The sequence below is a fragment of the Taeniopygia guttata genome, chromosome 7 (genome assembly GCF_048771995.1).
Source record: "Taeniopygia guttata chromosome 7, bTaeGut7.mat, whole genome shotgun sequence".
Lineage (NCBI taxonomy): Eukaryota > Metazoa > Chordata > Aves > Passeriformes > Estrildidae > Taeniopygia > Taeniopygia guttata.
The window spans coordinates 19,065,827-19,079,085 of NC_133032.1; the positions used below are offsets into that span (position 1 = coordinate 19,065,827).

A 13,259-nucleotide genomic window follows, 5' to 3' on the forward strand; every position below is an offset into this window, starting at 1 on the left:
AGCTGGCATTTATTGTGCCTGTCAGTAGATAATCATGAATGATTTAGTTTTGCAATGAGCTTTGGAGTCCATTGTGAAAGACTCTTAAGGAAAATCAATACCTGAAAGATAAATGGCAAAGTCTGCAAATTAGAAATAGAGAAGTACTGAACCACTGTTTCTTAAAATAAAGAGTTTAAATATGCAATGTCTGTGGTGTATAGCAGCATAATTTTATATAATTATCAAGAATTCCAAGGGAGGAAGTAGACACCAAGTTGACAATGTTTGCTAATTACCCCAGGTCTAATTTTTAATCAAACCTACAGAAGTTTGGAGAGGAATGACAGTTGTGAATGATAAACATGCCAGGAATTAGGCAAATGAAAGGTAACCCAGATAAATATAAACTAGGCAAAACCAGCGTAAATATACAAATTAATCTGTATCTAGAGGCTATTGCAACTCTGATATTCAGTAATACCACCAGAAAGCAAATAAGGGTTGGTTGACTCTGAAACTACATCTCTAAAGAAAAGTTTCTCTGAGTCATAAAGAACAGTTATGTGAAAAAACTCACCTAGAAAACCTGTGCAACTAGAAAGCAAACAAATCAGTAGCAAACAAAATTCCTGAGAGTATTAGGAAGAGGATGGAAAATTAATATGAATTGCATCATGCCTAGATATGGTAATAGCACACTGCTTCCTTAATATGGTATTGAGTTTTGAACCTGCTCTTTTAACGTACCTGTTTTTTCCTAGTCTTTTATATCTGTGCGCAAATGCACATCCCCACATCACCCTGATAAATGCATATTTTTCACACACATGTTCTGCAATGAATTCGTAACATTTGCTGCTGTTCATACCTTGGGTTGCTGACACATGAGAGAAGCTGGTTCACACGTCACCCCACAACCGCCCCACATCCCCGCGGGCTGTAGCACCAGGCCTGTCAGCAAGGTGGATTTGCTTGGCATGAGGAAAAATAATGCTGTTGCTGCTTTAATTTCAGACAGACAGTTTGGGAAAGGAGACACTTGGCAGTAGTTCAGCTGGTGACCGTGTGGTGGTGATGACACTGCTTCCCTTTCCGCTCCCCCGCACCGGTGCCAAGAGCAGCGTGCAGCAGTTCAGGTGACGGTCACCTACAGACACACTGTACCTGCTCACTGGGCAGGAATGACTCACAACAGTTTCCTTCCTCTTGCCATCAGCTTAAACATTTAAGCTAAAATGTGATGGCAAACAAACCTTTAGATAACACTCATTGCCTTTTAAGAGCTGATAAAGAAGTGAGAAGTACGGAAGAGAGTATTTTTTTTTATTGCTGCTCTGATAAACATGAAGAACCACAGAAGTATTATTTTGGCTTTTTTTTTGTTTGTTTCAAAAAACCCCAAGATGCTTTACCATTAAGTAAAAACAACAGGTTCACACTTTCCACATTGGCTGTGTGCAGTTTTACACTCGAATGTTGAAATTATACAGAATTAACGATATCCTCCAGTTGCTTTCCTGGTTGTATTAGACTTAGTTTGATTCACAGCAATGTAGGATTTAGGTCTTACCTGACACACCTGTCTGTCATTGAACTTTTATTTTTTCCTTTTTTACAGCATATAGAAATACGTATATCCAGACAAATGCTCCAAATCATTCTATTGTTTCTCAAATGTTTAGCACAGCATAGGGTTTTTTTAAATGTGCAAACACTACCTCAAGAGACCAAGTTAAAAATCAATCAGCCTCATTCACAGTGAGAAGGCTGGACATCACTCCAAGCCTTTCATACAGAGGGAAAAGCAACCACCATGGCACAGAATAAAAGGGCTCCTAGAACCGTGTAAGCAATGCACTGTTTTAAGGCAGTTTCAGTACTGGATATTAGAACCAGATTGGAAAGTATACACTGAAACTAAATGTGGAAACACCTTTACTTACTGTGTTAAAATTTGGGAAGAATCCAACAGCAGAGCTGCTGTCCACAGGGAAGGACATAAAGGGTTTGATATCCAGGGAAGGCTGCATCATCAAGGTAGGTGTGCGCACAAGGGTGGGAAGTGTAGTAGTGCCTGCCAAGAGCAAACAAAACCAGGAATTCATGGTATTCTCCTTTCTGCAACACACACAGTATAGCTGACACAACTGCCAAGAAAAAATTACACAGGGGATGATGAAAAGGCTCTGTAGGAGTTAATATCATTAAAAGGAACCTATTTAAACACAGTACAGACGAGGCAGAGCACTTCCCTATGGCCATGGATACTCAGATGTTGAAGAGAAGACATATGGTATATAAATCACACTGGCAGGTAGAATAAATCCTTTCTACAGCTGCAAAATTCTTCTTGTGCCAAAAAGGCCAGGATGGGTGCCCATGAAAGTCAGATGCTTGTGCAATTCATGGTTGCCTACTAGATCAGCCAGCACAGACAACACATGTATCCTGAAATTCAGATGTTTGTTTCCAAATAGTGATCTGCATGTTATTTTTTCCCTCTTCTGACTAAGTGTCAGGTGCTACACAAACACCATTTCATTGAACATGTAAAAATTTCCCTTTTTTATGGCGCAAGGCAAATACTAGGAAACAGACAACAATTTTAAAAAATCAGCTAGCATACAGATTAACACAATTCTTTACAAGCAAAGCTAAATATTTGCTAAATTGGAGCTCTCCAAACAAAAGTTTTCTAGAAATCCATTTGCTGATTTTTTTCCTCTATACACTTAAGAATCATTGCCCAGCAAGATCCCAAAGGAATGGGCAGGCACAGATGTCCAAATATTCATTTTTAACTAGCTACCTAACATATTCACTCAAGAAGTGTGCTTAGCACACAGCTCTCAGCTATGCTTGTGGGAGTATTTTTTTCCCTGAAATGATACAAAATAAATTTCAAATAAAATTTCCCTCATTGAAATACAAAGTGGAAAAAAAAAAAACCAAACCAAAAAAACAACCAAAACCACAAACAAAAAGAAACCCTCAGTTTCTCCTTCCTGGGTTGAATAAATAATTCAACACCGACAGGAGCAGGCAGTGGAAAACAAGTGTCCCACACCTCTAGAGGAGGGTGAATCACTCTGTTTCTCCTACCTCTGTCACAATTTCTCCATAATTACCTCCTCCTCCCACTCATCAGTGGCCAGCAGCTGGAAGCATAACAGGCCTTAGAAGCTTCCCTTGTCTCAAGCACAGCTTACAAAATACCTGAGCTTTTTCTCACAGAAGACATCTGAGCTTTTCTAACCCAGCCAGGAAAGAGATGGGCAGGAGGGAAAGGGAGGGGAACTGAGAGGTGCTAGAAGGATGGGGTTAGAAAAGTAAACAAGCAATTTTCCTTCTCCCATAAAATGAAATAATTTGTATTCACTTGCAAAATGCCAGGCAATCCGTATGGGCTGCATGAGCACCAGTCTTCCATTAAGGGATCTGCCTTTCTGCCTACTAAGGACACACAAAACTGAAGGCAAAGGAGAGATTTTCCTCCTTTACACTGTCCTCTCTCCACAGTCACAATTTTATGCCCATCTCATGGTATCCAAGAGGAAAGCTAAGTTCAGAAGCCAGATGGGGCTGCATGGATTTTTTGGATGAACAAACACTTACAACTAGCCCTGAGCTCCAATTTTGTTAATGCTGGAGAGACAGTAATTTTGATCTCAGCTGCAGCATAGTAAACATTGTATTATGGTCTAGCACATGAATAGCAGGCTGTAATCTATTCTCCATTTCTTCTATAGGAAAAGCATCATGATTGCACAAAGATGGGTCAATGACAGCCATGCAAAATCATACCATCCCAACAGAGCTGCACAACTTGAAAAAAAAATATGCTTGAGAAACTTTCCAAGACTATTTTCTCCCTTCTTCTATCCCAATACTTTGATAAATGCCAAGTTTTTTCCTGCATAAGCCCATGAGACTAATTGACAGTTGTGCCTAATTAACTGCATGTCAAAGCTTATTCAAGTGGAGTCACAAACGTCGAAAAGCTAAAGGCTAACATGCCTATAGTTTCTTGGTCATATCCATAATGGAAAAGTTGAATCAATAGGAAAGCAATGTGTCAGAGAATTTATCCAAAGAAAGTATCTTCACTGCAAAAAATTATGATTATTTCTACTAGCTGGTTCTGAAACAGTAGATTTACATAATTTGGATTTCAGAGTTGCATTCAAACAGGAACTATGTTGTATTCAATTACCTAAAGGGCCATCATCAATCTAACTTCTGCAAGTTTCTCTTTGAAGTTCATAAGCAATTAAAGATCTGTGAAGTTAAAGAAGACCTATCCTCCCTTTACATAAATGTACTTCAATGAAGCTATGGTTACATATTCTAACTCAATTTTACAGAAAAAAAAAATAGAATAGACTTAAATTGTGACTGACATTTGAAATCAAAGTTACTTTTCTGACGCGGTCCTTATTCAATGTATAGAAAACACATGGCATAAAATCTTTAAGGCATCTTACTGCAAAAAATGCAACCTTCTTTGTACTCCTTGTTTGAGCACAGAATCTTTCATGTGAAAAAGACATCTGAAATCTCTCTCTAGTTTTGCAGTCCGTGTTTTTTTCTGCTGCCAGAGTAATTTATAATCAGGAGACTAGAATACATTTGGAGCCCACACAGAAAACATACACCTACCAGACTGATTAGTGAAGGCATTAATCATAAAAAATGTGTTCATTTTGTTTGCCAATTTACTACTTCAACAATTGCCAATCAAATATTGTGAACCCTGTTGGACTGAAGTCTGGCTTTCAGACCCACCTCTGAAGGAATTATCAGGTCAAGGTGACCTGAATCACAAGTAGAAGCACTTAATGAAAAAAATCATCAAACCAAACGCAACAGGGCAGTTTTACCCTGGCATTGCTCCCAGTGGTCAAATAGATTCTCGCCACTACTCCACCAAATCTTTATCCACGCCTGAACTAAGCAGGAATATCGGCACAAAAAAGTTGTCCCTGACAAGCTTCATTATCTTTGTGAATTTAACAGACGCTTATAATTTTATTAGCATTTTAATGATAAAGACAACTTACCATGTCAAGCACAGATTGTTTAAACTACCTGTAAATCTTTACAAGAAAGATCAGTTATATTTATTCCAAAGGCATTTGCTTATTTCAGCTTCATACTTGTTAAGCAGTATTTTGTAACTTCAATTTTGACTCCCACAGCAGGAGTTATCTAAGTGCTGGGAATGCAAGGTGTGGACAGACTTTGCAAAAGGTACTGATCCTCACTGGTCCCTTTTACCCTTGTTGAAGAGGAGGAAAAGAGGTTTTCAGATTACACAAAATTTCTCATTTTGTTAAAAGTTTTTCTTCTTCCTACACATATTTGTCTGAACAAACAAGTCCTTGTGTAAGAGGTGCTGCTCCTGCTCCTCCTTAGCCATGTACACATGGCTTTGCATGTGTACATGGCTAAGGAGGAGCAATGCACTGGGACACTGATGTTTCTACAGAAGTTAGGAAAGGTGGTAATCTTTACTCCAAATTAATCAGCCTCTAACAAATAAGGTGCAATGGATTAAGCAGTGCAAGTGATACTTTTGGGGAGCAATTAGAACATCTTTTATCTGTCACTCCTGTAGCAAGATGTGTCCCTAGGGCCAATGAAGCAAGCTTTAGCCTGTTGCCAACAAGGGGACAGGTGACACAGGGGCTTGAAGAATCTCTACTAACACCCCCACTTTTCCAGCTTCACAGAAAAAAACCAGAATCCCAGACTAACAAGACTGCAGTTTTGACAGAGGGAATCACAGTTAACTTTGGCCATGGTAAAAAGTCACTGGTGCTCTTCAAGTAAAAGCAGTGCAAAGATCAGTCAAATCTAAGAGCACAACTTCGCCCTCTGTACCTCTTTGTGACACTATTACTTCTGTGATCTTCTCACCAAGTGCTCTTCTTTGTCACTGAAAACCACAAAAAAAAAAGAAAAGTGTAATGCCTGCTTATTAATTCTTCAGATTTGGGTCATTATTAGACTGTTATACAAAAAAAGCCCAATTCCATCTTATATCATACTCATATAAACCACATTTGTGAATTATTTCAGCTTACTTAAATGAATCATGTTTCAGACTTGAAAGCATTCTCTTCCAATAGCTTCATTAAAGGCAACTGTAGAGAAATCTGAAGCCATACTCAAGTTTCTCCTGTTTTCCTGTTACCTAAAGATCTTACTACAGTATTTAAATCCTACCATCAAAGGAAGCAATCCTCGCTCAGAGCAAGAGAGTGGAGGAGTAAGCACTCTCAGGACTGAATAGAAGCATTTGAATGACTAATTTCTATGCATTGGACAATCTACATCCACCTCAGATTGCACATGGTTGCATTTGTTTTAATTTGTGCCAATGACAGTATTTGGGAAAATTCCAAAGGGACATTGAGATATTCACACCCACCACTACTTATGGGCATTACACTGGCAGTTTTCAGTTATGGACACTGTGCTGCCATTTTCATCCCTCACCATGTTCAGCTGTGAGGAACCTTTACTTTCTACAGTAGTGTTGAGAGTAGTCTTATCTGGCCCCAGAACAGCAGCAATGTAAGTGGTATGATGGATCAGTTCTGGGCTTTCTCCTCCCTTCTCCTGTGTAGAACTGTGTTTTTGAGACTGTGCTAGAGCCAACAGTACTCCTCTGAGGGTGGATGACAAATTGCTCCTGAATTAAGGACTGCAGCCAGAGTGTGTACAGCCACCCTGTCTCTAGACCTCACACTGTCATCTCCAGTTATAGCACTTTCCTTCCGAGCTCCAGAAGGTGGAAGCAACCCCTTGGAAGGATTCTGAGACAATTCTGCATGTGTTCACCCAGGAGCTTTTTCTGGGACCCTACAGTGTCAGCACAGTTTATTATTTTGTCAGTGGAAGTTTTCAACATTTTCAGAAATACTTACTTCTTCACGTGGCTAAGAAATCCAGTTTTATAAACACATTACAGCCAGAGGTAGTACTTAGGGATTTCATATGGAATAAAAAAATCTTCAGCTGTATTGCCTATGACTCACATAAAAAGCCCAAAAAACTCCGACCACTTCTAAAACAGCCCAACTTACAAAAGACTTTCCTACACTTGCTTATATACAACTATTTGGAAGGATATGAAGAAAAAATTATATTTATTACAATCCCTCTACCTAACTTCAAGATGAAAGATTCACAGTTTTCTTCCCTTTTATCTGATACCCCCATTGCATCATACTTCAGTTCTGCTTCCCGCACAGTTTTTTCCCCCCTATCTGACAGGTAAAAATCAATCACTTGTAAGTCACTACATTTTGTTGTTTGGGCATTTATAAGACACTAGCCCTTGAGATTTTTTACAATGCTTAATATCAGTATTTTTTTCCATTCCAGTACGATCAGTTTAGAGGATTTAGAAACTTTCTAATTTAGTTTGTTTACTTAAAGCTATAAAAGGGTATTAGAGGATGTCATCTGTTTCTGTTTATGCCTAAGATAAACTCATAAAAACAAGTTAAGTGCATGTAAAATAATCCTGAGTTTCTGAACAGCAGGTGTTGATATCAAAATGCTCAAGGAAAAAATCTGTTCTAGAAGTAGCCCATTGATAATACTCCTGAAGGTGAATATTAACATATGCACTCCCCTCATACAAAAAAAGAAAAAAAAAAACAAAAAAAGAAAAAAAAAGTTAGTAAATACAGAATTAATTGTTTTCACATTTCACTCAGCAGACCAAACATGTCTTCCTTATAATATGGTATTATGAGAAATGAGACCTATGACACCCATATGAATTCCTGTCTGTCAAAAGAAGTCGTGAGAGATAAGACCATTACTTTAACATATTTTTCCAAACTAATGTGATGTTAAGAGATAACTCACTACCCTGGCAACTTACTTTTACAAGTAACTTGAAGCAGAAGCCCAGAATATGTGTGACACGGCACAGTCCCTAGCTGACAAGAGGAAAAATGTTAACAAGTTTTCTACCCCCCTGGGCACCCCACCAACTAAAACACTCATGAATGAGGATGTAACTCCTTTGGGAATTGACATGATTAGCATCAGAGCTACTGATACACATATTTTAAAACCTGGAGAGTGCACTGTATTCATATCACCTAAATATTATTTAGATATCAATGGAATAGTCCTTGGATTATTGATGAATTTAAGAACCAAACTATACACACCTATCTGTGCCTGGCAAATAAAACCAGGTAAATCCTCAAAAAATGTGTTGTTTTCTCAGGAGCCACAAAGAAAGGCAGCAAGAACTGGTGTAGAAATCATGGCTACTCAACTAAAGAACAACCCTTGCATGGAACACTCATAAGGCAAGTGTTAAGAAAGCATTGGTCCAGGTCCAGCTTTCCATAGCAACATATGGATAAAAATGATATGCCAAATATTCTGTACTCCATTTGGAGTTTATTTTTTCAGTAGATGTTTCAGGAAACTGAGAGGCTTTTGATGCAACTTCACTGCAACATATAAATTATCTAAATATCGTACAGTGTAAGGTCCGTACAATACGTACTCGAAAATTACTTACTTAAAACATGTCAGATTATAAAAATAATTCTCTCCCTAAAAATTAAACCATTATTTCCAGTATGTTTGAGCATGAAGTTAGTATTTCCATTATAATCCACATAGAAATGGTCTATGAAGGTATATTATCAGAATTCCATATTCTCCTTTTGTATAAAATAGGATACCTGGAAATGGGGTATTTCTATGCTTCAAATGCATGTAGGCTTCCACCAACTAGGTCAACACCAAAAATAAATTGAAATCTGGTGCTGCTGGAATGAATGCCTTTTAGTAAATCCAAAAAGTCAACCATTACTTACCTAATACTGATAATTATATATAATTCATCCAGAAAAATGGTATATCTTTAGCTATTAATATATTATATTATATATTATAGATATAATTGATATATCTATAGCTATATAGATATATTGCATGTAATTTCACATAAGAATCCTAAAAATAGAAAAAAAACTTTACAAATAAGCATATCTTCATTGGATCAGATCCTTCCTTATTGAAATATTAGTTGGTTATATGAAAGTACTTTAACTTTGATTAATTGTTATATTCCTTTGCCTAGCTAATGACTTTCCATCTCCAAAGCCTTATGATAGAAGGATGGTCACAAAAAAAATATTATAGACCATAAATATTATGCACATACTTTATAGGAAGATAATGAAAAAACTGATATTGAAAATTTCTCTTATGATAATAAGAGTATGGAAAAAAACTGTGTCGATACTTACTGCCTTAATCTCTATATTTAGTATATCAAAATCACATATATGGACAAATAATGATATCTACTGGGGAGAAGGGGGCTGCAGAGGGAGAAGATTGAGACAAAACAATAGCAAACTGGAATTTCAGTATTTTAGAGACAAATATGTTAGAAAATTAATTTTAAAAAAATCTTATTTTTCTTGCAGCCTTTCTAATAGTTTTCAAAAACAACTGGAATCCCCATAGGTGTTTTACTGAAGATACCAGAACAGATGGAGTGGGAAGTGAAGTCCAATAATTAGAAGTGGAACAGATTATCTTGCATTTTGCCTAAATAACCGTGTTACAATTTCCAGACCATAACATCAGGAAGAGCCCTGTACTTGCAGGATGGGTGACTCATGCTCCTGTCCCCTCCCTCATGCAGCTGTCCCTCCATGTCCTTCTGTGTCCCAGGACCCACACACCTGCACAGAGAGCAGCAGAGTTCACAGTAGTTGTGCTCCACTGTTCATTTCACACATTTTTTCTCAGTATTTACATTCCAAGCCAAGCGAATGCCACAAGCACTATACTGCTATCAAAGCAAGATTGTTAGCACTGGCTCCTTGTCAAGTCTAAGCAATTAAATAAATTACAAAACATCCTTTTCTATATTTAGAAGAAACATACTAGCTGGAGTGCAATTGCAGTTTGGTATTATCTGTAGATACTATGGGAATATTTGCCATTAGTTTCTTAAAAGAGTTAATTCTCTAGACTTCTAAAGCAACCCAGACTGTTTGACTGAAAAACAGAGTGCCATGTCAAGGCATAACATGATCAAGCTCAGTAAGCTGGGTTTTTTCTAATTAAACAGTAACAACTATTAATAAATGCAATGTTCTGACCTACATTAAGGTCAGATGATGTTTTGCAGTCTATCCCTATTTCTTTTTCTCAGAATCCTCTGGATGGGTCAAACTTCTCTCTCTCGTCTCCACAGACTGAGTGAGCAGCATTAGCCCCGCCTCTGTTCTTATCTGCTTCTAGGAAACATTGCTTTGGACTTGTTTTCACTTTGAAGTTTTCCAAGTATAAAAGAAAAAACAGCTGCATCTTTTTCAGCTCTCTGTTCTCCTGCCATCTGCACTAATGGAGATCTTTCTGAAATCTTTAGGATCCTTTTACTTGATTTATTTAAACCAGCCCCAACCCTTGCCTTTTGTACTGTCCCAACCCAAATGCAGTGAAAGAAGGTGTTTGCTTTGCTGCAGTCACCCCTAATTGAAAACACATCAGGGAACACCTACTGAAGCCACACTCTTTCCAGAGCATGGTGCAACTTCTGTAACAGTCTCCATTTTTCACCCCAGTGTATGTTCTTTGGTGCTGGGCATCAAGCCTGTAATTGTCCCAGGATTAAACACTGCAGTCCTTTCCCTTCTGGTTCAGGAAACACAAGTTTTCTTACAAACTGAAGCTTCCCTGATAAAGAAGAAGAGCAAAATACTGAAATATATATTACCTTGAAAGTTTCATAATTTGGAGAAAAGCACTTAATCGCAGTTAGTTTTTTAGAGTCTGTTATCCCTTCAACTCTCATATAACCTGATTTTTCTCAAAATCCAACTCTGATTCTGGCACCACTGAGGTGCCATTTAACCCTCAGTGAGCCTTAGCACAGGCTTTCCTTCAGGAGATACTGAGCTGCTACCCACAAAAACCAAACGAGTCTGTCACCAGGAATGCTGCTGAGGGAATCCTTTGTTGCTTGTTGCTTTGTTTGCCGCTGGTTTCTTGCACCTTATTCCCCTTCAATATGCCAACCCCCCAGCTCAGTAGTGCTGTGCACAAAGGTAAAAGGGGTCTAGACACATAGGTTCTCACAGATGTGCCTAGTGCTTTAACCACATTAGACAATTTCCAACGGTCCTGAACATCATCATATCTCAGAGAATTTCATGCCTCATTTGCTTTTCCTGCATAACACACAATCTCCTATACTAGTTACCCAAGTTGCTTCTTGTTTTCTAAGTTTTTCTATTGACAGTGCCCTGTAAATATCCTTCACAGTAAAGATTGCTGCAAAAACTAATTTAGGTTATTCAAAGAGGTCTCCTGAAAATATTGGCAATGGAAATCCAGGTCTCCACCAAATGAAATCTATTTTCCTTCCAATTATAATTTTCAAATTTTCAGAAATTTCAAAAGAAGTTTGCACATTCACTCCACCCCTTTTCTATCCAAACCATCACAACACCAGACAAAATCTTCCCCTCACTTGCCATCATTTCCATAGCTAGGCACATGCTTTTAAAATAACCACTATCTTTCTGTTTAGAAATAAAAACAATGATGCAGGGGAGAAAGGCAGATTTGAAAACATTCATTATATTGTCCATGTAGTCTACACATGTTCCACATTGAATTTAATTGTTCTTTCACAGTATAGGCCATGCAGCACACAAGCACCTGTCCAAGAGATCAAACCTGTACAGGATTTTTTCTAGCTGTTGCCCTTAACTAAAGCAACAAGAACATCTTCATAGGATTTTCTGGAGGATTTCAGTGTCCTCCTAATCAGATGACATACTACATCTACTTCTTTTCAGAGCCCACACTCTTGAACATCTTCAGCAAGGGACAAGACAGAGCTCAAGCTTCACAGGTTACCAGTGCACCTGTAGCACCAGAGCTGGAAACAAAGAGTGCAGGGACCTCACTCCACACATGAGAGTAGAGCAGGCTTAGCACTTCCCTCACCTAACAATAAAAAGAAAGGCACTTGAACCTGCCTGTGGAAAGAGCACAGGAGTTGCATTATTTTTCTAGCTTTCTAAATTTCTGTAGGCATTCACCAAAGGAAGGCAAGTGCTACAAATTTACTAGTGCCTTACAATATTCAGAAGCTTTATATGTTTTTGCTGTGACCACATAATCATGAATGATTTTAGCAAACCAAAAGGTATAATAAAATACAGACCATGTAGTCCTGTAAAGGCTTCCCACTATTAATCAGTGCCATGGTGCTTACTTAAGTCACTAAGGGTATAATCCACCACTTCTGCAGCACTTCAACATATACATATACAAACAAACAGCTCAAGACTCAGAGGTAAATAATAATTTCATTTCAACATGGTACTTTTATGACTTCAGGTGCTGTGAAATAGTGAGCAACTATCAAGCCTGAACAAATCTGGGCTGTTGTAATTGTGTGTTTAGCTTTGACAAACTGTGAGAAGAGATCTGTGTGTCTGAAATGTGCCCCCTGATTCTTGGGGCTGTCCTGTGCAGGAGCTGGAGCTGGACTTTGATGATCCCTGCGGGTCCCTTCCTACTCAGAATAATCAGTGATTATGTGAGCTTTTTGCAACTTGACCCTGGAAGGAGGGCAGCTTGCTATTCAACATTAAAATATAACCTAAAAGACTGATAAACTGAATTTCACTGGCTTTTTCCCTGCTATTCTTCTTAGAATTAAACTTAAAAGGATTACTAGCTAGCTGTCTGCTACTGAGCTGCATTTAAAATAACTTCTGGGGGAAGAAAGAAACAAAAAAATGAAAAGAAATGGTGTCTGAATTTTTTGAAGAGTTCATAAAAGAGGACCTCAGAGCACAGGGTTACAGACAGCATGGGGTCATGGCATTCAGAAGATCAAAGTCCACAAATCCTGTCTTCCTTGAATTAAGGTGCACTGCTTTACTTAGTCTCAAAGTCAGCATTGATGAATAAGTGAGAAGTGGAAAATTTATGAAACTAAAAATCGTGCTACCTACCCTCTATTTATATTGGGAGAAGGAAGGCAATAGATTTCAAATTAATAGATCTGCTAGCCCAGACTGCTGCATGTGTGATGAATTAAGCACCAGTATCTGACTAAAAACCTTATTTTGCCTTGGGGTGCAGCAGTGCTCCGGCCCTGCCAAGGCAGGGACGTAAAGACTTTTGATACTGTTATGTTTTCAAAGAATGCATGACATGAACCTAACAACTCTACCCTCAGTTTACCTTCAGAAAGA

At 38.2% G+C, this 13,259-nt stretch overlaps 1 protein-coding gene across 16 annotated transcripts in view; it reads right to left on the bottom strand.

Moving 5' to 3' along the window:
• The window catches only part of ZNF385B (zinc finger protein 385B), a 155,909-nt gene that overhangs the window by 51,939 nt on the left and 90,711 nt on the right, over window positions 1-13,259 (bottom strand). For 11 of the 16 annotated variants that reach the window (XM_002199595.6, XM_030277575.4, XM_030277574.4 and 8 more), the window contains one exon: window positions 1,926-2,056. The exons of the other annotated variants lie outside the window; for them this stretch is intronic. In XM_002199595.6, the coding sequence (XP_002199631.2) occupies window positions 1,926-2,056 (131 nt within the window). The remainder of the gene's footprint in view (window positions 1-1,925; window positions 2,057-13,259) is intronic. 16 annotated transcript variants of the gene reach the window in all.